The 24,237-nt window shown below is 53.7% G+C and overlaps 2 protein-coding genes across 2 annotated transcripts in view; both read left to right on the top strand.

Annotated features, from left to right (window-relative positions):
• Positions 1–8,262, top strand: part of LYSMD1 (LysM domain containing 1) — a 20,262-nt gene extending 12,000 nt beyond the window's left edge. The window contains exon 5 of the transcript XR_003306817.2: positions 8,241–8,262. The gene's annotated coding sequence lies outside the window, so the exon portion shown is untranslated. The remainder of the gene's footprint in view (positions 1–8,240) is intronic.
• Positions 8,241–22,883, top strand: SEMA6C (semaphorin 6C). The gene is made up of 19 exons (XM_023213667.2): positions 8,241–8,384; positions 10,385–10,434; positions 12,160–12,328; positions 14,517–14,631; positions 14,926–14,989; positions 15,147–15,203; positions 15,880–15,981; positions 16,205–16,295; positions 16,496–16,615; positions 16,790–16,878; positions 17,515–17,732; positions 18,015–18,146; positions 18,432–18,584; positions 18,843–19,016; positions 19,301–19,447; positions 19,733–19,810; positions 19,930–19,985; positions 20,160–20,204; positions 21,074–22,883. Exons 3-19 carry the CDS (start codon positions 12,214–12,216, stop codon positions 22,105–22,107), a joined length of 2,790 nt encoding a protein of 929 aa, XP_023069435.1. The 5' UTR covers positions 8,241–8,384; positions 10,385–10,434; positions 12,160–12,213; the 3' UTR covers positions 22,108–22,883.
• Positions 22,884–24,237: the final 1,354 nt, after the last annotated feature.

The raw sequence follows: 24,237 nt of genomic DNA, 5'->3' as shown, positions 1-24,237 counted from the left end.
CCTCCCTCCCTCCCTCCCTCCCTCTCTTTCTCTCTTTTTTTTCTTTCTTTCTCAGTCTTGCTCTGTCCCTGTCACCCAGGCTGGAGTGCAGTGACGCGATTTCAGCTCACTGCAGCCTCTGCCTTTCAGATTCAAGTGATTCTCCTGCTTCAGCCTCCCTGGTAGCTGGGATTACACCGCCACCACACCTGGCTAATTTTTGAATTTTTAGTAGAGACAGGGTTTCGCCATGTTGGCCAGGCTGGTCTCGAAATCCTAGCCTCAAGCTATCTGCCCGTCTTGGCCTCCCAAAGTGCTGGGATTACAGGCACGAGCCATAGCACCCATCTGTAATTTGTGATTGTATTAACTGTCTACCCACTGAGCTCAGATTATGTTTTAGTGTCTGCATAGTGCTTGGCACATACTGTGCTCAATAAATATGTGCTGAAAGAATAAACTCAAAACATATCCAAAACCAGGATATGAGGGGAAAATGGTAGTAACATAGGAGTCACATGTCATAATGTTCATTTATTTCATTCTTGGGGAGTCTTTTATTTTCTCTCTCTCTCTCTCTCTCTTTTTTTTTTTTTTTTTCCATTGAGACAGAGTCTCACTCCGTTGCCCAAGGTGGAGTGCAGTGGTGCGATCTCAGCTCACTGCAACCTCTGCCTCCCAGGTTCAACAGATTGTCTGCCTCAGCCTCCTGACTAGCTGGGATTTCAAGCACCCACTGCCATGCCTGGCTAATTTTTGTATTTTTAGTAGAGACGGGGTTTCTACCATCTTGGTGAGGCTGGTCTTGAACTCCTCACCTTGTGATCCACCCACTTCAGCCTCCCAAACTGCTGAGATTACAGGCGTGAGCCATCGCACCTGGCCAAAAACATTTTTTTTCTTTTTTTTGAGATGGAGTCTCGCTCTGTCACCCAGGCTGGAGTGTAGTGGCGCGATCTCAGCTCACTGCAACTTCCACCTCCCAGATTCAAGCAATTTTTCTGACTCAGCCTCCCGAGTAGCTGGGATTACAGGCATGTGCCACCACGCCTGGCTAATTTTTTTGTATTTTTAGTAGAGACGGAGTTTCACCATATTGGCCAGGCTGGTCTCGAACTGTGATCCACTCACCTCGACCTTCCAAAGTGCTGGGATTACAGGCATGAGCCACTGCGCCCAGCCACAAATTTTTTTTAGAGACAGGGTCTTGCTATCTTGCCCAGGCTGGAGTACAGTGGCTCAGTCACTGCTCACTGCAGCCTCGAACTTGTGGACTCAAACAGACCTCCTGCTTCAATCTCCCAAAGTGCTGAGATTACAGGAGTAAGTCACTGTGCACCCTGGCCAAACAATGGTATCTTAAATGTGCAAAACACTTTTGAATTTGCAAAACATTTCACCTACAATATCTTATTGGATCCTAAGAAGTAGGCAGGAAGGTAGTATGCCCACTTACAGAGGACAGAGTCAGACTTAGAGATAAGTAGTTTATCCAAAGCCATACTCCAGAGATGAATCTAGCTAAGTCTCACTGACTTTCAGTGGTGCTCTTTCCACTGTATAATCTACAGGAAATGAATAGTACTTTTTTGAGCAATTTCTACTTTGAAGCAAAATGAAGATATTTTGCACTTAATTGGATAAACTTCAGTTATTTGGAAAAGTATTCAGGATGGAACAGTCCTATGTTTGTTTTAGTTGAGGTTTTACTATGGTTAAGATCAGTACTCTACTATCAGTTCAGAAAGAGTAAGTTTAGTGTGATTTAAAGCAGTCAAGTAAGTCAGCTTGACATAGCTGGAGATAGTTCACAGCTTTTACTCTTTTTTTGTTTTGGGTATTTATTTATTTACTTATGAGACGGAGTCTCGCACTGTCGCCGTGGCTGAAGTGCAGTGGTGTGATCTCCGCTTACTGCAACCTCTGCCTCCCAGGTTCAAGTGATTCTCCTGCCTCAGCCTCCCGAGTAGCTGGGATTACAGGTGCGTGCCCGCACGCCCGGCTAATTTTTGTATTTTTAGTAGAGACTGGGTTTCACTATGTTGGCCAGGCTGGTCTTGAACTCCTGACCTCATGATTCGCCTGGCTTGGCCTCCCAAAGTGCTGGGATTACAGGCGTGAGCCACTGCGCCAATCCTATTTTTATTTATTTTTTTTGAGATGGAGTCTCACGCTGTCACCCAGGCTGGAGTGCAGTGGCACGATCTCGGCTCATTGCAACCTCTGCCTCCCAGGTTCAAGCGATTCTCCTGCCTCAGCCTCCTGAGTAGCTGGGATTACAGGTGCGCACTACCACTCCCAGCTAATTTTTTGTATTTTTAATCGAGATGGGGTTTCACCATGTTAGCCAGGACTGTCCTGTCTTGATCTCCTGACCTCATCATCCGCCTGCCTTGGCCTCCCAAAGTGCTGGGATTACAGAAGTGAGCCACTGTACCCAGCTTGTTTTTGTTGTTGTTGTTGTTTTTCCTCTGAGCCACAGGATGTTTGTTTGTTTTTAATCTTTGATGCATTTATTTCTTCCTCTACTTACTGTATGCCAGGCATTATGATAAGTGCTGGGGATAGAAAAATAACAGACAAGCTTCCTGTTTTTCTTTTTTTTTTCTTTTTCTTTCTTTTTTTTTTTTTTTTTTTGAGGTGGAGTCTTGCTCTGTCGCCCGGACTGGAGCGCAGTGGCCAGATCTCAGCTCACTGCAAGCTCCGCCTCCCAGGTTTACGCCATTCTCCTGCCTCAGCCTCCCGAGTAGCTGAGACTACAGGCGCCCGCCACCTCGCCCAGCTAGTTTTTGTATTTTTAGTGGAGATGGGGTTTCACCGGGTTAGCCAGGATGGTCTCGATCTCCTGACCTCGTGATCCGCCCGTCTCAGCCTCCCAAAGTGCTGGGATTACAGGCTTGAGCCACTGCGCCCGGCCTTTTTTCTTTTTTAAAGATGGAGTTTCGCTCTTGTTGCCCAGGCTGGAGTGCAATGGCACGATCTTGCATCACCACAACCTCCACCTCCCGGGTTCAAGCGATTCTCCTGTCTCAGCCTCCTGAGTAGCTGGGACTACAGGCGCCTGCCACCATGCCCAGCTTATTTTGTATTTTTAGTAGAGACGGGGTTTCTCCATGTTGGTCAGGCTGGTCTTGAACTCCCAACCTTAGGTGATCTGCCCACCTCAGCCTCCCAAAGTGCTGGGATTACACATGTGAGCCCCTGCAACTGGCCACTTCCTGTCTTTAGAGTAAGTGGTAAACATGAAAAATCCTAATGAAGTATCCAATAAGCAACTGTATACATGAGTTGAGAACTCAGGAGAAAGACCTGAGTTGAACACCTAGATTTTATGGTAAGCAGCATATAAACAGTTTATTGTGGCAGGGTGCGGTGGCTCATGCCTGTAATCCCAGCATTTTGGGAGGCCGAGGTGGGCGGATCATGAGGTCAGGAGATCGAGACCATCCTGGCTAACATGGTGAAACCCCATCTCTAGTAAAAATGAAAAAAAAAAAAAAAAAAATTTAGCCGGGTGTGGTGGCAGGTGCCTATAGTTCCAGCTACTCAGGAGGCTGAGGCAGGAGAATGCGTGAACCCAGGAGGCGGAGCTTGCAGTCTTGCAGTGAGCCAAGTGAGCCACTACACTCCAGCCTAGGTGACAGAGCAAGACTCCATCTCAAAACAAAAACAAAAACAAAACGGTTTATTGTAAGTGTTGGTTTTGTAACTGTTCTTATTGTTGGATTATCTTGACCAATGAGAATGTGTAGAGCAGAAAGAGGTGGCTAAGGACATGACCATAGGGAACACTAGCATTTAAATAGAGTTCAGAGAAGGCTGAGAAAGGTTATATTAGGCTGGATGTGGTGGCTCACACCTGTAATCCCAACACTTTGGAGGCTGAGATGGGCAGATCACTTGAGGTCAGGAGTTTGAGACCAGCCTGGCCAACATGGCGAAACCCTGTCTCTACTAAAAATATAAAAATTAGCTGGGCGTGGTGGTGGTTGCCTGTAATTCCAGCTACTCCGGAGGCTGAGACAGAGAAGGGCTTGAACCCAGGGGGCTGAGGTTGCAGTGAGTGAGCCAAGATTATGCCACTGCACTCCAGCCTGGGGCGTCAGAGTGAGACTGTCTCAAAAAAAAATAAAATAAATAAAGCCATATTAATAGAAGTGAAACTATCCATTCGTTAAAAGTATATATTTATTAAGCCCCTAGTCTCTGTCAAGAGAAAGAAGGACCTCAGCAGCCAAAAGAAGAAAACATTTCAAGGAACGGGGAGTCAACAGGGTCAAATGGCACAGAGAGGGCAAAAGGATAAAGACTGAAGAGTTGTTCATTGAATGTGACCAGGAGGTCACCGGTGGCCTTAATGAGAGCAATCTCGGTGTACTGATGGGGGCAAAAACTAAAATGATTGAGAATGAGAATCATAAAAATGGATATAGCAAGTATAGGTAACTCTAGAAGCTTAGCTATGAAGGGAAGAGAGAAATTGAGTGATGACTGAGTGCAGACAAGGATCAAGAGAAAGTTTGGAATGTTTTCCTTTTAATCATGGGAATTACTTGAGCACGTGTATATGCTAAGGGGAAAATATCAGTAGAAAAGGACAGGTTAAGGATGGTGGCTGACGTTGGTAATCCTAGCAGTTTGGGAGGCTGAGACGGGAGGATCACTTGAGCCTAGGAGTTCAAGACCAGCCTGGGCAACACAATGAGACCCTGCCTCTTTTTTTTTTTTTTTTTAAGTTAATACCTTCTGTGTGCAGGCACTATGCTACAAGCAGGCACTATGCTACAAGGAAAGGATACAGTGTTGAGCAAGATAGAGAACCAGGGACTGCATAGAACTTCTAGTAAAGTCATAGGTGAACCTTCGACAGGAGATACAGATGGCATTCGCTAGGATGAGAGAGGCATGATGATGCAGCTAAGCATATCTGTAGGGAGCAAAAAGTTGGTGGAATCTTCACTTTATTATCTCTATTTTCTCTGAAGATGGAAAAGGGTTTTCCTGAGATGAACAAGGAAATGGTAAGGAAAGGAACTTGCAAAAAAAGGAGGAAGTTTGAAATAGCTCCCTGGGGACTGGAAGAGAGTGCTTTTCCAATCCAATCTGTGGGACGTGTGATTTTGTTTTTTTGAGACAGAGTCTCACTCTGTTGCCCAGGTTGGAGTGCAGTGGTGCAATCTCGGCTTACTGCAACCTCGGCCTCTTGGGTTCAAGCGATTCTCCTGCCTCAGCCTCCCAAGTAGGTGGGACTACAGGCGCATGCCGCCATGCCTGGCTAATTTTTTGTATTTTAGTAGAGACAGGGTTTCACCGTCGTTGCCCAGGCTGGTCTCAAACTCCTGAGCTCAGGCAATCCACCTGCCTCGGCCTCCCAAAGTGCTAGGATTACAGGCATGAGTCACTGCGCCCGGCCAGGACTGTGTGATTTTCTTCATAACACTAAGGGAGTAGGTTTTTTGTTTTGTTTTAACAGAGTTTCTCTCTGTGCCACCCAGGCTGGAGTGCAGTGGCACGATCTCGGCTCACTGCAACCTCCCGTCTCCCGGGTTCAAGCAATTCCCCTGCCTCAGCCTCCTTAGTAGCTGGGATTGCAGATGCTCATCACCATGCCCAGCTAATTTTTTTGTATTTTTAGCAGAGCTGGAGTTTCTCCATGTTGACCAGGCTGGTCTCAAAACTCCTGACCTCAGGTGATCTGCCTACCTCGGCCTCCCAAAGTGCTGGGATTACAGGGGTGAGCCACCTCGCCCAGCCAAGAGAGTCATTTTGATTTGTCCCTCGAAATAGCTCTCAGATTCATTTATTTCTTTCTAAACCTGTTCCCATCACCTTTGTCTGATTGTCCTTCTCCCCTCAGCTTTAGACCTATTTTCTTGCTAGTAGGCCTCTGTCTTCTTGCTTAAAGAAAAGAAAAGAAAAGAAAAGAAAAAGACAAGTGGCACCCTTTTTCAAGAATTTGAAATGACGTCTTACTCCTGTCAGATGATTTTAACCAGTTCACCTAGGCATTCCAGGCCTTCTGTAATTTGTCTTCCCCTTTTCCCTCTCCTTGCTCCTAACTAGTGCCTTTCCCACATACCAGCCTCACAGGACCTTTCTGTTATCCATGCTGCAGGCTCCTTGTTCATCAAGTAAAAGCTTTTGCTGAAGCTGTGTCCCTCGGGAACATTTTCTTCTTTTGCACCAAGCCAACTCCCACCAAAGTTTTCCTGTCCTCCATGATAAAATGTATCCAACGTCTTTCTGTGCAGTCTTTGGAGAAAATTTATTGTCTTCTTTGCACATTTGGAAATTTATGTTCAATGTAGCTTTTCTTTTGAGACTTGGTGTTGCTTTTTAATAGTTTAGTACATGTAAATCTTATTTTAATTCAAATATATTATCATTTTCTTAAAGTCTGGGACCACAACCCAGTAGATTGTGCAGTGGATTGTACAGTAGATTGTGTCTCAAGTAAGTGTTTAATACTTACTGAACTGAGATTTGAGCTGGGTCCTAAAACTTTAAATGAATTACACCCTAATCCCCACTCACTAATCTATTCAATAAGCATGTATCTGAGTACCTAAACCCTGTGCTAGGAGCTGGAGAGATTTCTTTTAACCTCTCAGTGCCTCTGTATTTTGAGATGTCTTTCTCTCAAAATTTCTTTCCAGCCTTTAAAACAACCCCAACTGTCTGACAGTTTGCTGAATTGCCTTGGGCCCACGATCTCTCCGCAGTTAATCCTGTGTAGATATTGTCCCGGTTTATCTTCTTCTATTGTTTTAGATCTGACTTTACTGAGTTACTGTTCATCTTACTGGTTCACCTGGCTTTAAATCTCTGTCTCTGTCTTCTCTTTCTCTCTCTCTCTGTGTGTGTATGTGTGTGCACATGTGTGTGTATGTTTAGGTCTCTTCTTAGGTCTCTCGTGTACTCATTGTGGGGCTTAGCCTAGTTGTCGATGCTCCCCTCCCTGATCACAGTCCAGTTAAGGCTGGCCTAAAAGTGGCAAACCCTTTTCCCCTCCTTTCCTCTAGTCCAGAGTCCAAGATGTGGGTAGAAGTGTTCAGTCAGATAAAACTATCTGAGAATGCCAGTGTCTCCAGGCCACCCACTTTCCTGGAGAATTTTGAGAATGTCTTTTGTCCCAGCCCCACATAGAGAAGAATCCTACCAGGCAATACCAAGGTACCAAGCAATCCTGTCTGTAGTAGCTTTATTCTTCCTCCTCACTGACATTCCCAGGGGCTTTATGAAGGGTGGGGAGGGAGAAAGGGGCAGTTCTACTGTTTGGAGGGATGTCAGGGTCCTCTGAGGAAAGGTGGGACATATATCTGGGGGCAGTAAGGCTGTGTGGGTTACTTTCTCAGGTCTTAGATTTGCTACTCTGTCTGTGTCTTTCTCTGAGTTAATTAGTCTTGATTTCCACATCTGTTTTGGCTTCAGCCTCTCTCACCTGCCCTCTTCCATTACCCAACAGCCTGACTGCTAGCTAGTTCTTGCCATAGTGGCCCAAACTCATGCTGCTTTGTAGAGGTGGGAGGGGAGGAGATCATGGAAACAAGGGAAACCTGCTGACACCTTCCTTTCCTTTCCCAGGCCTCCAGCCCCCACGCGCATGCTAGGCCTCCTTATCGGGGTCAGGACGAACCAGAGGAGGCCTACGGGGAGAAATAAGGAGACAGAGGGAAAAAGCATTGAGAGGAGCAACGGAGAGTTGGGGGCAGAGTCAGGGAGATGCGGGAGGCTCCCTCGGGAGCAGGGTCGCCCAAACCGTATACGAGGGGAAGGGAGGACGGATCGCGCAGGCTCTGACAACCCAGCCCAGCCCCGCCAAGGCTCCCAGGTTTCCTGTCTCTTTCTCCTCCCAGCTCCTCTTCCTCTCTTGTGCAATTTCTCCCCAGAGCCTCTCCTGTGCCAGCCGATCTCTGCTTCTGTATGTATTTCTTCCTCTGCCCGGTGTCAGTGACTGTCCGTGGGTCTCTCCATCTCGCGTCTGTCTGGTCTCCAGTTCAGCCTCCCGGCCTGGCCCTCTCGGTGGACGGTGCTCCTGGCGCCCCTCCCCGGGCGGCACTATTGGCGGAGAGGTGACGAGAAGGCGGTGTCTAGCCGCCCTCCAAGGGCAGGATTAGTCGCGGCGACCCAAAGGCGGGCAGGAGGTGGGCCCGGCTGGGAGGCGGGCGGGGCCACTGGGGCCGAGCCCAGAGCCCCGGGCGGTCGCATTGTTTTCCTCCGCGGATCCGCGGCTGGACTCGGACCCAGGGCTCTCCCCACAGCGCCCTGGACCCCAAATTCGAGCACCATCCAATTCGGACGCTCATTGCATCTCGCCTGAGTACAACCACGGATTGCGAACTCAGCGCAGCGCGTGGCCGCTGGCCGTCCGCGGCGATCTCCATCTCGCTGACCCGAATCCTGGAGCAAGTACCCGGGGCAGGGAAGGGGCTGCGGGGAGGAGGGGAGGGAGCAGGAGGGCGCGGTCGGCGGGGGCCAAGCTTCTGAAGCTCCAGGGGACCAGGGAGGGTGTCAGCGCCCAGTGTGCCTGGCTGACGGTGAGGATCAACGAAATTGGGGTGCAGGGAAGAAGGAGGCACGGTAGCCGAGTCCCGTAACTGTACTGGTGGGAGCAGAGTCTGGGCACCTCATTCAACTGGGCTTTCTTCAGTCGCATCCCGCTGGACTGGGAAGCGCGAAAAGGGATTATTTGAGGCGCTCACCGTAGAGAGGGTGGAAAACCTGGCCCCTTGCTTTCCCGGCAGGGAAACTAGGGATCCGAGACCCGCGGAGAACTAGACCCTCCTGACGTCCCTGAAGGGATGGGAAGAGGGACGCACCGTTCTGGACTTTGTGTCACGGGTGCTCCTCTGTCCTTGTGCAAGCCGGAATCTGAGCACCCTCTGAAGGGTTGGCTCGTGCAAAGAGGCGGCGAATTGGGTCCCCGAGCAACCTCGGTCCCAGCGCCTATCTCCTTCCTTCAGCCCGCTCGGCCGGGGGCTTTGTTAGACTGAGGTCTCCCAAGGAGGATATCCGAGCTGGCAACTGCCTCCTAAGCCCACGGACCCCACTCAGCGCCGGCCTCACGCCCGCCCTCGTCGGTTCTCAGCCTCTGGCCCTGTTTCCCTGGCCTGGGAGACCCGCCTCCGCTCCCCAACCCCCGCTCCCATCCCCTCTCCGTCTGCGCCTGCAGGCCCCTCCAGCCCCTCCTCCCGCTAACGTGGCTCTGGGACCCGGTCCCGGCCCAGACTCTGCTACCGGCCCCTCCTCGGAGCCCCGGATCCAGTGAGGGGGAGACACGTCGAGCCCCTGGCCCTAGGCCCACCTCTTTCGAGGCTCTAGACACCTGGGTTGTCCTGGTTGGGGGTTGGGTGGGAAGGAGGGTAGGTGCTGAGTGTGGGGCTAAGGGCTAAGAGTGGGGGAAATGGCTTGGAGAAAGGAAGGCTCCGGTTCCACAGGCTCCTTGGCGCGACCCTGCTCCCTCTGAGGAAGGTGGACTGGGGCGGGCGACCAGCCCAAAGGCTTCCTGCTATTGTCCCCAGCCCAGTCTCCCCTTCTCCATCCCTTCCACAGCTCTGCTAGACTCTGGCTATGACCCCAACCACTCCCCAGAGGTGGCTTCGGGGCCAGGAGAGAGAAGGGCTGTTTCCTCTTCCCAGCAAGGGGAGGATCTGGAAAGGGGAGAGTCAGCCAGGTCTCTCCCATGTGCTTCAGATGGGGGGTGTGAAGCAGCTCGGATTCTTCCAGGGCAGAGTGATCTTTTCTCCAGGCCAGGAGTTGAGGAGCTGACCAGATGCTGCTCCCCAAAAACAGCTACAAGAAGCCCTCTTAAAGATGTATCATAGTTGAGTCTAGAGGGCCAATGCAAAGGCCAGCCAAGCGTTTTTAGAGGCTGGACTAATCCAGCCTAAAGTGGGGTGTGAGTGTGTGTGTGTGTGTGTGTGTGTGTAGAGTGGGTGGAAGGGAGGCACAGCCTGCTCTCTCAGGGAGGAAGGAAAGGGCTGAGGGTGCTTGCTATCAGATCATTTTGCCTGGAAATGAAGAGCATGTAAATGAGATGCAAATTAGCCTCTATTGTCCCTAGCTAAGGCGCTTTTGCTAAGAAGGCTGTTGGATTCTGAGGGCTTTAACATGGGAGTGGTCGCCATGCCCCACAGACTCTCCCAGTGATCCCCTTTGCCAAGGTAGTTCTAGGAGTTTCTAGAAAGGGGCCATCCCCTTCCCCTACATCTCTGGGCATGAAGCTACCAGCACCTTTGTAACCAAACTATTAAGAAGTGTCATCAGCTTCCTCCCATTTTCAAGGCAGCATCTCCCCTACCCAAGCCTCAGCAGACTTTTCTTGAATTTTTACATTTACTTGTAAGGGATGTGGTAAGGGGAGTGTAACACAGTCTCTTCCCTCCTTTGTCCTGTCTTCCATCAGGTCAGAGGTTTCCTATCCCACTCAAGCCCCCAAAGGAGTCACCACCCCAGGTAAGGAAAGGGCAGCAGCTCCTGAGGGCACAGGGTGGAAGCAGGTATGAGCAGGGAGCAAGAAGAGGGACTGGCTCTTCTCCCCACTTGCCAGAGACCAAAGTTGTTTCCAGGGTGAAGATACCAGTTGCTCAGGGCAACTTGGAGGCAGGGGGGTGGTGGGAAGAGCAGGTTGGGGAGGATGAGAGACAAGCTATGTCCCTTTCTCTTCCTTTCTCTTCCCCTGGGAACAACAGTATCCGGAAACATGTCAGGGGAGGGAGGAAGGCCCAGCCTTTCAACACCAGAGGGTCGTTAGCTAGCTGCTACTCTGCCCCTGGGGAAGGGGGGGTCATCATTAGGTGTTCCTACTCACAGCTCTCTTGGGACCCCACCTGACGTCAGCCTCCCCACCAGTGATGCTGGATTGGGGGTGGGGGGACACTTGGGTCCTGGCTCCAAGAGTAGAATTACTGGGGAGATGGAAGGGGGCTTGGCATGGAAGCTTAGGGTCTGTTTTAGGGGACACGGTGGGATGGGCAACTAAGGATTGGTAAAGGATAGTTATCTGTTCACAAAAGAGAGGATTCTCACCCTTCTTGACCTGATTTTTGGAGCCAACGAAGCCCCTCACTTCAATTTTAGGGGAAAGCAGGAAGCTGGTATATACCTCCCACTGTGGGCCCCAGACAGGGTCATTTGGCTGAGGGAGGCTGATGGGTGGAAGACCTGTCTCACCATCTCTTCCACCATATCCATCTTTTCCTGGACTTTGGGCTACAATTACCTGCCTGTCACTGAATTATTTATATTTTAATTTCAGAGGCAGCGGATGAGGGAAGGAAGGGAAAGAGGGGCACGTTTAGCCATTTTGCTTCACTAGTCCCTTGTACCCCTGGTTTCTCACAGGGGGTGGGTCTGCTTTTCCCCACTCAAGTACATGCACTGGTTCTTAGGAGCCAGGGAAGGAGCAGGGGGCTAGAGAGCCTGGAGGGGGTGGCACAGTGGTCGGGCAGACAGCTGCAGCCAGAGCTAAATTTAGCCTCTGATCTGGCTTTGATGCACATTCATTTTTGGTGAAGACGGTCCCCCCCACCAACTCTCCTCCCTACTCAGTTTCTTCCCTAGCAGTGAAAAGGGCCCCCGGAGCTTGAGCTTAGACCAGGACAGTGACCTCTAGGCTGCTTCCCCCAACTCTATCTTCCTCAACTCTCGAAAGGACAGTGGCAGCCACACAGCTGCCCCCGCCTAGGCGCAGTGCCTGCATTGCTCCCAGAGTGCCGTGGGGTGTCTGGGAGGGAGGGGGAGTCAGACATGGTGCCCTCTTTCTCCTCCCAGTGCCAAGGAGTCACTATTTATAATTTTAAGGCTTCAGTGTCTAATTATAGCTGAGAAGGGGTTAGCAAGAGGGGGGCCAGGAGGTGTCACCTACTGAATGTCCCAGACCCAGTCAGGAGAGAAGAGGAAAAGCTGAGTGAGAAGGCTGAGGGGCGGGGGCGGGTGTGTCCTGTCCTTACCTGGGGTCATGCATGCAGGCCTCACAGCAGCCAGTTTGGGCCAGTTGGAGAGGGAAGGACCTTGAGTGACAATGACAGCTGGCTGGGACTGGGGCAGTGCTGGAGAGAGGGTTCTTTTCCCCCACCCCACAGGGTCTTCTGGGGATAGACCAGGAGAGGAGCCTGCTGGCTTGCGTCAGGGGAGAGGGAACTTGGCTCCTCCCCCACTTTTCCCTGTCTCCCCTTTCAGGGCCGGCATATGGGTGAGGGGGCACCCCCTGGGGCCTGAGCTGCCCCGCACAGGATGCCCCGTGCCCCCCACTTCATGCCCTTGCTGCTGCTGCTGCTGCTCTCACTTCCCCATACTCAGGCCGCCTTTCCCCAGGACCCCCTCCCTCTGTTGATCTCTGACCTTCAAGGTGAGTGCCCAGTACCTACCTTGCCCCATCTCTGTGAACAATTAGAGACTGAGACCCCCTGTGTGGGAGGCAAGATGCAAGCAGGTTCTCAGCCTCAAGGAAGCTGACAGCCAGACCAGCAAAAGGAAGCAAACAGGTAGAGTGAGCTGACACCTCCTGCCAGCTGCTGCTTCTTATTCCCGGGCCTGGTTTCTTCACTTACAGGCAGCATCGTGTGGACGTTAAGAACGTGGACTCTCAGCTAGACCAAACCTTAGCAGGTCTGAATCCCTGCTAAGCTGCTCACTAGCTGTATGACCTTGATTAAGTTACTTAACCTTTCTTTGTCTCAAGTCTCCTCAGCTGTAAAATGAATATAATAGTATTCTGAGCCAGTGGTGGGTACTCAGGAGGCTGAGGCAGGAAGATCACTTAAGCCCAGGATGTAGTGCTCTGTGATGGTGCCTGTGATTAGCCACTGCAGTCCAGCCTGGGCAACACAACCAGAGTCCTCCCACCCCCTAACCCCCTACCCCATCTCTTTAAAAAAAAAAAAAAGGCAGATTAAAAAAAAAAAAAGTCGCCGGGCACGGTGGCTCACGCCTGTAATCCCAGCACTTTGGGAGGCCAAGGCGGGTGGATCACCTGAGGTCAGGAGTTGGAGACCTGGCTGACTAACATGGTGGAACCCCATTTCTACTAAAAATACAAAAAATTCGCCGGGCTTGGTGGCGTGCGCCTGTAACCCCAGCTACTCGGGAGGCTAAGGTGGGAGAATTGCTTGAACCCAGGAGGCAGAGGTTGCAGTGAGCCAAGATTGCACCATTGCACTCCAGTTTGGGCAACGAGAGTGAAGCTCCATCTCAAAAAACAAAAAACAAAACAGTCTTCTACCTCATGGAATTATTTAGGGATTAAATGAGGTTATACATGTAAAGTGCTGAGAACACGGTATGACACAAATAAATGCTTTATATGTGTTTGCTGTTATTCTTAGCTACATAGAGAAGGCCTAATACTAGTTCAGTGGTTCCCAACACCTCTTACCCACCTCTCTACCACTGGTACCACCAATAAGCCCACCATGATAGAAAGCATAAACCCACTTTTTCTGAGAAGAACCTTTATCTATTTGCAGTTCCTGTTATATTTGTAGGATTTAGAGTAATTTTAGGGATGGAGGAATTGCAGTTGGGTTACTGGGAGTAATTGTTGAGGGATATATAAGAATAGCAAACACTCCTATGTGCTAGAAGCAGCTCCAAGCACATTATAAATGTTTTTTTTTTTTTTTTTTTTGAGACGGAGTCTTGCACTGTTGCCCAGCCTGGAGTGCAGTGGCGCGATCTTGGCTCCCTGCAAGCTCCGCTTCCTGGGTTCATGCCATTCTCCTCCCTCAGCCTGCCGAGTAGCTAGGACTATAGGCACCCGCCACCATGCCCGGCTAATTTTTTGTACTTTTAGTAGAGACGGGGTTTTACCGTGTTAGCCAGGATGGTCTTGATCTCCTGACCTTGTGATCCACCCGCCTTGGCCTCCCAAAATGCTGGGATTACAGGTGTGAGCCACCGCGCCCGGCCAAGCACATTGTAAATGTTAAATCATTTGTCCCTGAACTCTGGCTATCCTTTGACCACTGATGACTGTGATTTCCACCATGATCAGGCCAGGTGGATGCTGGAGGTGAGGTGGTCAGAGGAGGCAGAAACCTTGGAGGGCTGAGGTGGCCTGTGAAGAGCCTTGAGGGGAGGGTGCAGAGGGCTGGGAAAACGGAGTGAATAAATGCTCCAGTGGGACAGTGCACAAAGTGGGAGTGAAAGGAAATTGCTAGCCGTAAAGCAGTTCCAAGAAGGGACTAGGCTCAACTCTGGAGGCAGACAGACCTGGATCTGAATCCTGATATCTGCCACTTCCGAGCTAAATGAGCAAATTCCTAAATGACTTCTAGCCTCAGGCTCCTCATCTGTAAAATGGGGCCAAAGCTACCTCATAGACCATGTATTAAATGAGACAATGCATGTGAAGTGCTAACACAGTGTTTGGCAGAGATTAAGTATTCAGTGTTATTGGTATTAAGAATAGCTTTTGGGCACTCTAACCTCACGCATCCACTGTGTCCGCTGCTGGGTTTCATCTGGTTGGAGAGGGTGTTGGGGAATTTGTGGTATCCTGGCTGGCCTTCAGCACCCTACCTCTCTGTGTCCTCTAGGTTCTTCCCCATTATCCTGGTTTCGGGGCCTGGAGGATGATGTTGTGGCTGCAGAACTTGGGCTGGACTTTCAGAGATTCCTGACCTTGAACCGGACCTTGCTAGTGGCTGCCCGGTAAACTGGCCATGGCACAGTTGTGGGGCAGACATGCATGCTCCTGGGCAGACATGGGACCTGCATGGCCACTGCAGCATCTTGCAGGGGACACATGCAGGTGCACAAGCCACGGGGCGTGGACATGCTTGGACCCAGAGCACAAATGCCAAGGCATGGAGGAAGTGGGGAGGGGAGGGGCAGAAGGTCTGCACTGTTTGTCCCTGAACAGCTGACTGTGGGTAAGGTGGGGGCTAAGGAGCTCAACTGGGGTGCCTTGACTAGGCTTTGATCCCTCCTTACCTACCCCTTCAGGGATCACGTTTTCTCCTTCGATCTTCAAGCCCAAGAAGAAGGGGAAGGGCTGGTGCCCAATAAGGTGAGGGGCTGTGTGGGAAGAGGTGCAGACATGGAGATGAGGCTGGGAAAGGTCTAATGGGGGTCAGGTGGGTGGGAAGAAGAATCCAAAAGGAGCCATAATGTCAGGAGGGAACCCAGTTGCCCCATGATTTTCCCTCTTCAACTTCTCCCTTTAGTATCTAACATGGAGAAGCCAAGATGTGGAGAACTGTGCTGTACGGGGAAAGCTGACGGTAAGGAGTGAGACAAGAATGTGGAGGGAAGGAGAGGATTATTCTGCCCCCAGTCCCTGTCCAACTGGTCGTCTACTATGCCGAATTTCCTTCACACTTTTTCTATCCCAGGCCACAGGGGAAAATAGGAAGGAAAGAGAATTCCCGATTTTCAGTTTCTCTTTCATGCCTCACAGAAAAGAAAAGTGAGGCTCAGAGAGGCCAAAGGATTTGCCTAAGGCCAGAGGGCCAGCAAACAGCTTACTTGGGACTTTATCTCACACTGCTCTGTTGTGCTCAAGAGGAGTAGCCCACCTTTCTTTCTTTTTTTTTTTTGAGACGGAGTCTCAGTCTGCCGCCCAGGCTGGAGTGCAATGGCAGGATCTTGGCTCACTGCAACCTCCGCCTCTGTGGTTCAAGTGATTCTCCTGCCTCAGCCTCCCAAGTAGCTGGGATTACAGGCGCACATTGCCACGCCTGGCTAATTTTTTGTATTTTAGTAGAAACGGGGTTTCACCATGTTGCCCAGGCTGGTCTTGAACTCCTGAGCTCAGGCAATCTGCCCACCTTGGCCTCCCAAAGTGCTAGGATTACAGGCGTGAGCCACCGTGCCCGCCCTGTAAGCCCACCTTTCTATTACCTCCTGGTCTCAGTCCCAGGACCCTCTGTCACTGACCTAGAATTTTGGGTTCTCTAGGACGAGTGCTACAACTATATTCGTGTTCTTGTTCCCTGGGACTCCCAGACGCTCCTTGCCTGTGGAACGAACTCATTCAGTCCTGTGTGCCGCAGCTATGGGGTACAAAAGACAGGGTGGGGGTTAGGATGGGAGTTGGGGGGACCCCAAGATGGGCAACTGGTTTGATGGGAAAGGACCAGGAACTGGGGTAGGGGAATGGGAGTGCCCAGAATTCAAGGGTCCAGAGGGGCTGGGGAGGAGGCAACGGGACAGGAGGGAATAGGCTGTGGAGCCAGACTCCAAGACCCTGAAGATTCTAGGCATCTGCTCCCTCTGTCCCCAGATAACTTCGCTGCAGCAGGAGGGTGAGGAACTGAGTGGGCAGGCTCGATGCCCCTTTGATGCCACCCAGTCCAACGTGGCCGTCTTTGCAGGTGGGCAGCTGGGCATGTGAGAAGAAAGCATGTGGCTGGAGGGAGCTCCTGCCTTAGCTCCTCTCCTAGTGGGTCTTTCCCCCATTCCCCTGAGTGGAGGGTTGAGGTAGGGACCAGGGCCAGGCCTAGGTAGGGGTGCGGAAGAGGCAGGATACAGATCCCTAAGCCCTCCCCTGACCCCACTCCATCCGTCCCTCCAGAGGGCAGCCTATACTCAGCCACAGCTGCGGATTTCCAGGCCAGTGATGCTGTAGTTTACAGAAGCCTTGGGCCCCAGCCCCCACTCCGCTCCGCCAAGTACGACTCCAAGTGGCTCCGAGGTCAGGGCGGGCCTGGGGAAAGGAGACTGTTCCTGGCGGGGAGGACTGTGGTGGGGAGCAGGCAGATGGTGTGGTAATGTGTACGTATGCAATGGGGAGAGCGATGTGGGGCCAGGAGCTTCTGAGCAGATACAGATACTCTTCTATACCCTTTCCTGTCATTCCCCATCTTAGAGCCACACTTTGTCCATGCCTTGGAGCATGGAGACCATGTCTACTTCTTCTTCCGCGAGGTCTCTGTGGAGGATGCTCGGCTGGGGAGGGTAAGGAGGTGGGCATCAGGGTGGGTAGCTGGAGGGTTCTACTGGATCCTGAGAAGCCACTCTGAGTGGGAAGAGAGCTCCTGACCATAATCTCCGCAAAGCAATTCTCTGGACTCTGACCCCTCAACTTGGAATAGCCCTGAGCCCTCTGCCCCCACATCCTGCTTATCCCTCACCCTTGACCCAAATTGTCTTACCATGCCACACCCTTCATTCACTGTGCCCATCACATTGCTCCCTTGGTGCTCTTTTTTTTTTTTTTTTTTTTTGAGACAGAGTCCTGCTCTGTCACCCAGGCTGGAGTGCAGTGGCGTGATCTGGGCTCACTGCAAGCTCCGCCTCCCAGGTTCACGCCATTCTCCTGCCTCAGCCTCCTGAGTAGCTGGGACTACAGGTGCCCGCCACCACGCCCGGCTTTTTTGTATTTTTAGTACAGATGGGGTTTCACTGTGTTAGCCAGGATGGTCTCGATCTCCTGACATCGTGACCCACCCACCTCAGTCTCCCAAAGTGTTGGGATTACAGGCGTGAGCCACCGCGCCCGGCCCCTTGGTGCTCTTAACTCACCACACTCCTTGCACGCAGCTGGCCCTGTGGGTCTGTCTCACCATTGTCTACTCCACTCTCCTCCCCTAGGTGCAGTTCTCCCGCGTAGCCCGAGTATGTAAACGTGACATGGGCGGCTCGCCTCGGGCCTTGGACCGCCACTGGACATCCTTCCTGAAGCTGCGGCTCAACTGCTCTGTCCCTGGGGACTCTACTTTCTATTTTGACGTTTTACAGGCCTTGACTGGGCCTGTGAACCTGCATGGCCGCTCTGCTCTCTTTGGGGTCTTCACCACCCAGACCAATAGGTTGGTACTAGGCTGACTAGTGTGACCCAATCTGTCCCCTGCCTCACCAGCCTCCAAACTCCCCTTTCACAGCCTACTGATGGGGGCAGTTAAGGGAACCTCTGAACAAAGCCAGTTTGCTGTGTCGCCCACCATTTTTTCTCCTAGTGTGGCACCCAGTGGCTGCCTCATTGCCTCAGTCTCTACCTCCTAACGTGGTGTGAAGGGTGCCACCACTTCTTCCTGGGGGAAGTTGTGCAGTTCCTTTCAACACCTATCCTGCATCTTTTCTGGCTCCTCCAGCATCCCTGGCTCTGCCGTCTGCGCCTTCTACCTGGATGAGATTGAGCGTGGATTTGAGGGCAAGTTCAAGGAGCAGAGGAGTCTGGATGGGGCCTGGACTCCTGTGTCTGAGGACAGGGTCCCCTCACCCAGGTACCCAGGATGGAAAATGGCTTTTGTGGGGCATAAGCAAGCAGCGTCTGCCCCCAAGATGGGATTGTGAGGAGTGAGTGAGATGTCTAAGGCCTCAGGGTGAGGAGCTATAGCGGGGTGGCAGCGGGGCCGAAGAGCTGCGGCAGGGAAGGGGAGCAGTGCTGTGAGTGTCTGTGTGGAGGGAGAGCAAGGCTTTCCAGTCAGGTTTGGGAGCAGTAGGGGCACAGAGCTTAACTGAGCTCCAGCTCCCAGTCCCAAGGTAGCCCCTTCCCATTCACCCACCAGGCCAGGATCCTGTGCAGGAGTAGGGGGAGCTGCCTTGTTCTCCTCTTCTCGAGACCTCCCTGATGATGTCCTGACCTTCATCAAGGCTCACCCGCTGCTGGACCCCGCTGTACCACCTGCCACCCATCAGCCTCTACTCACTCTCACTAGCAGGTATGGTGCTGAAAAACACTGACCACTGCCCCCATTCTCAGCCACCCTCCTCTTTCTTTGACCCAATAAGGTAAACCGCACTGGCGAGAGGAAGAACTTGTGAAAGTAGAAGGGAGAGAGCTAAGAAGGGAATCCTGGGGCCTGGGGCCTGGGGCCTGGGGGAAGGGCACAGGCACAGCTACCAGGACAGCTGGGCTCTCCCTGAAATGCTCAGGCTTCCACTAGACAGGTTCCCTGACCTGAGGCCCTTTCCTCCAGGGCCCTACTGACCCAAGTAGCTGTGGATGGCATGGCTGGTCCTCACAGTAACATCACAGTCATGTTCCTTGGCTCCAACGATGGGACAGTGCTGAAGGTGCTGCCCCCAGGTGGGCGATCCGGGGGACCTGAGCCCATCCTCCTGGAAGAGATTGATGCCTACAGCCCTGCCCGGTGAGGCCTTTGGAGGGGAGGCTCCCTGCAGAGCAGGAATGGGATGGGAGGTAGCAGCGGCAGATGTGGGAATAGGTTGGAAACATCAAAAACATTGGCTTTTGCAGGGTGGGAGCTCTGGGTTAGAGAGGCTTGGCGAGAAGACTGGACAGTGTGGTAGGGCAGGGCAGCTCCATGGGTTATGCTCAGTTGCTTGTGCACCTCCCCGCTTTCTGTTCTTCCACTCATGCAGGGAAAAGGTAGCCTCATCTGTCCATCTCTGGTTCCTTTTGGCCTCACCCCAGGTGCAGTGGGAAGCGGGCAGCCCAAACAGCACGACGGATCATAGGGCTGGAGCTGGACACTGAGGGTCACAGGCTCTTTGTGGCTTTTTCTGGCTGTATTGTCTACCTCCCTCTCAGCCGGTGTGCCCGGCATGGGGCCTGTCAGAGGTGAGAGGGGCCTGAGGCCAGGCCCTGTGTGGGCAAGCTCCCCGGGCCAGCAAGAGCACAGAAACGAAGGGCTTTGGGGTGGCAGGGAAATACAGGGGATGGCTGCGGAGTGCGTAGGTACCTCAAGCATTCTGAAGGTGGTCAGCAACCAGGGTGTGGAGAGACTGAGGTGGACTGGAGAGAATGAGGCTGGGAGACTCCTATAAGCCAGGGTGGAAAGAGGCAGTAGAATGGAAAGTGACTGGAGTAGAAGGAGATACAGCCTCACACGCCTGTTTTCCCCAGGAGCTGTTTGGCTTCTCAGGACCCATACTGTGGATGGCATAGCTCCAGGGGCTGTGTGGATATCAGGGGACCTGGTGGGTAAGTGACAGGTCCTTGGGCTTCCTGAGCATAAAATTCCCCACCACTAAGAGCTGAGGGCCAGAGTGGGAGATAGGGACAAGGTGCAGAATTCTAGAGCCACTTCATTTTCCTCCTAGGACTGATGTGGATCAGGCTGGCAACCAGGAATCCATGGAGCATGGTGACTGCCAAGGTAAACAGAAGAGGTGGCTGTGGTTGCCACCAAAGCTGCACATGGCCATGATGGCCACAGACACCATCCCAGGCTTGGGCTTTTGTCCTTCTCTCCTTCTGTGGCACAGTCACCCCATCAGTTCTTCATGAAGCTTCTCCTTCCCCCCATCTTCACCCTCTCCCTTCTTCATAGACGGAGCTACTGGGAGTCAGTCTGGCCCTGGGGATTCTGCTTATGGTGAGTCCTCTTGTCCCAACTTCACCTTCCCTTGCTCAGCCCACATACCTGAGTGTATGTCCTGTGGTAGCAGCAGAGCAGCATTCTGAATACCCTGGGAGTATGGGAAAAGGGTCGGCATCCTCCAGATACCCAGCATGTAGCTCAGTACTTGGCACACAGTAGGGTACTTTTTGAACAAATAAATCAATGTCCTGCATGATTGAGCCCTCCCCCAGGCCCAGAAGAAACTAGAGGCTGGCGTTCCACAGGAGGGAGGAAGGACCCCTGGAAGGGTGTCAGGGGTAGAGATTAGGAGCCTCACTGGCTCTGACCTGGTCTCTGCCACCAGTGCTTCCGGGTCCTGGCCCTTCCCCTGGGACCCCCAGTCCCCCCAGTGATGCCCACCCCCGGCCCCAGTCTTCCACTCTTGGAGCTCACACTCGGGGTAAGAGGGCTACCTGGGAGGGACAGGAGTGAAGTGTGGGGCTGCTGATTCTCGGAGCGTTCTAAGCCCCTCACTGACTGGTGTTTGGTGCTCACTAACGCCTGTTTGGAGCCTCCCCTCCCCAGAATTGGGCATCCCAGCCCCAAGTCCTCCTGCACGAGCAGTTTTTGGCAGTTGCTCTTGGCATGGCTACGGAGGCCAGAAGTGGGATGGGGAATCCCTAGGCCCGAGCTCTGGCCTGAGTGTGAGGGGTAGTGCGTGGGCTGTATGCTGAGGGGTCAGGGGAGGTGAATCCTGAGGATGGTGAAGGCTGTGGGAGTGAGGCTGAGTAGCAGCGGGAGGGATGATGATGTCAGGCCTGGGAACTGCCGGCGCCTCTGGGCCTAGGTGCCCCGCACCGCCTCCCCTTGGCTGAGCCTCCCTCCTCCCTCTCGGTCGGCAGGCGTGCGCCGGGACCTGCCCCCAGCCTCGGCCTCCCGCTCCGTCCCCATCCCACTTCTCCTGGCCAGTGTGGCCGCAGCTTTTGCCCTGGGCGCCTCAGTCTCTGGCCTCCTGGTCTCCTGTGCTTGTCGCCGCGCCCACCGACGTCGGGGCAAGGACATCGAGACTCCGGGGCTCCCGCGCCCTCTCTCCCTCCGCAGTTTGGCCCGGCTCCACGGTGGGGGCCCAGAGCCCCCGCCGCCGTCCAAGGACGGGGACGTGGTGCAGACGCCGCAGCTCTACACCACCTTCCTGCCGCCTCCAGAGGGCGTGCCCCCGCCGGAGCTGGCCTGCCTGCCCACCCCCGAGTCCACGCCGGAGCTGCCTGTCAAGCACCTCCGCGCCGCCGGGGACCCCTGGGAGTGGAACCAGAACAGGAACAACGCCAAGGAGGGCCCGGGCCGCTCACGGGGCGGGCACGCGGCGGGCGGGCCTGCGCCCCGCGTGCTGGTGAGGCCGCCGCCGCCCGGCTGTCCCGGGCAGGCCGTGGAAGTCACCACCCTGGAGGAACTGCTGCGCTATCTGCACGGCCCACAGCCTCCCAGAAAGGGGGCCGAGCCCCCGGCCCCTTTAACCTCGCGGGTGCTCCCGCCGGAGCCCGCCCCCTCCCTCTTGGGCTGCCCCAGCCCCAGGTCCCGCGAGTGCGCCCCGCCGCTGAGGCTGGACGTGCCCCCCGAGGGCAGGTGCGCCTCTGCCCCCGCCCGGCCCGCGCTCTCCGCCCCCGCTCCCCGGCTGGGCGTCGGCGGAGGCCGGAGGTTACCTTTCTCCGGCCACCGGGCCCCCCCTGCCCTGCTCACTCGAGTCCCCTCGGGAGGTCCCTCCAGGTACTCCGGGGGTCCTGGGAGGCACCTCCTGTACCCGGGCCGGCCGGAGGGCTACCGGGGCCGCGCCCTGAAGAGGGTGGACATCGAGAAGCCCCAGTTGTCCCCGAAGCCTCCCTTCGTCGGGCCCTCCTCCCGCCAGGCCGTCCCGAACGGCGGCCGTTTCAACTTTTAAAGGGAGCAGCCCACGGCCTCCAGCGTGGGGGGCGCCCGAGCCCTTTCGGCCGCGAGCTGGACGCTCTTCAGGACGTCTCACCGCCCCCTCGCCCCGCACCTCCAGCCTTCCCGACTCGAAGAGTCTCCCGAGGCCCCTTTTCGCCTCGGGTTTATTTATTGGCTGTCTTTCCCCCTGTCCTCGAGAGAGGAGTGGGAGGTGAGAAGCCCGTCCCCTCAGTGAGCCAGCATTTCGCGGGGAGCTGGCGGACTCCCACTCCCCGCTCCCTTCCAGCCAAGCTGCCTTAACTCGCCCCTCGGGGCTCCCGCAGAGACTGGGCCCCGGGCGGGCCGCGCGCGCTGTGTCCAGAGTCCTCGGGCCTCCCGGGTCTGGGACGTGCCTCTCCTACTGTGTAGGAGCCTCCGCTTCCCAATACAGCCGTGTCCGCAGCCGCTGCCTGACTTTACTCGGGCAGGGGAGGGCGGCAGTCGGTCGGCTCGCTCTGGGCGCCCTCGCCCTCTGCCTTTATCTGGGCCCTGGGCTCTCCCGGGTAAGGGGATGGCTGCGATCTCGCCGCGGGGGGAGTCTGGAAAGGTTTCCTAAAGGAGACGAGCGAACTAATGGTGTCGAGGTGAGCCAGGGCCCAGGAGACCCCGTAAAGTTTAGTTGGGGCTGGGGAAGGCCCTCGGAGCTCGTTTCCGGATCGAGGTAAGAGGGACTTTCTTAAAGGCCTAGTCTATGGGATGGGGAGGCGGAGGGAATTTTTTGAGAAATAAAATGAAGCTACAGCGTACGTTACTTGAAGTTCCACATCAGAAAATCTTGTCCTGAGGAGAATTTGGCTGGAAGATTTTGGGTCGCATGAGGGGTAGACTGCAAAAAAACAGCAAAGGATTCGGCCCTGTCGGAGACAAGGGTCTGCCCCCAGCTCTTCCCTAAGGCGAGGCCCCCGCGGAGAGCTGGACCGGGGACGAGAGCGCGCGCGGCGTCACACGGACGCTTAGCCACCCCCCAAGAAGCCGCTGCCGCGCTCGAGCTCCGCGCGCTCAGGACCAGGTAGCGTGTGGCTGTCGTGATGCTCCCTTTGCTCCGGTTGGGACTGGCTGCGGATATCTGTCCATTATCCCCGACACCAATGAGAGGGACGAACAGGACCACCTGCACCGCCCACCACCCTCGCGCTAAGGACTCTTAAGGCCTAACACCGGAGGCAGCTGGTGCGAATTTTTTTTTTTTTTTTTTGGAGACAGGGTCTTGTTCTGTCACCCAGGCTGGAGTGCAGAGGCCTGATCTCGGCTCACTGCAACCTCCGTCTCCCAGGTTCAAGCATTTCTCCTGCCTCAGCCTCCCAAGTAGCAGAGATTTCAGGCATGCATCACCACGTCCGGCTAATTTTTGTATTTTTAGTAGAAACAGGGTTTCATAATGTTGGTCAGGCTGGTCTTGAACTCCTGACCTCGTGATCCGCCCGCCTCGGCCTCCCAAAGTGATGGGATTACAGGTGTGAGCCACCGTGCCGGGCCAAGCTGATGCGAATTTACAAATGGGGTTTTTCACCCGCACTTGGCTGCAATGTCCGCCCAATTCGAGCCCCACATTCTCCCGCTGGCGCCGCCTGGGGGCCGAGCCAGCCCTTGCTGCTAAGGAAGCCTCACCAGTCCCCTTCCCGTTTACTACCTAAATGTCCTTGGCGGGAAACTGCTGAGAACAATTTGAGGAAGAAGCCTGAAGTTGTTTCTAGTTCCGCGCTTTATTATTTGTGATCATGACTGGTCAAAACTTCGCCCGGAGCCTCCATTTGTTCATCTGAAAAATGGGTTTGAGAAGCTCAAGTACTAGAATGTGAAAACGCTTTCTAAAGGCAAAGGCATGGTGGTATCTTGTGAGATAGTAATTTCTTCAGACTAGCGCATAAAGCTATTCCTATTCCTAACTTTGCGATCTGTTTTCACTAGGCAATCTCTTTCCCTTTGTATCCTTATGCTTTTCATCTATAGATTTTACCCTCAGGGTTTTTTTTTAAATGCTCTCTGAACATTACTCCCATTTCAGTTAAGCTCGTCTGGCCAAATTTGGTTGTCCTCCAGAGTCTGACCTCTTTTTGCTTGGCGCTTGTTTCACCAGGTTGAAGTGGTCCTTTAGGTCTCAGTT

Source organism: Piliocolobus tephrosceles, chromosome 1 (assembly GCF_002776525.5).
Source record: "Piliocolobus tephrosceles isolate RC106 chromosome 1, ASM277652v3, whole genome shotgun sequence".
NCBI lineage: Eukaryota > Metazoa > Chordata > Mammalia > Primates > Cercopithecidae > Piliocolobus > Piliocolobus tephrosceles.
The sequence above is the reverse complement of the archived record's forward strand: the minus strand, read 5'-3'. Positions and strand labels throughout refer to the sequence as shown.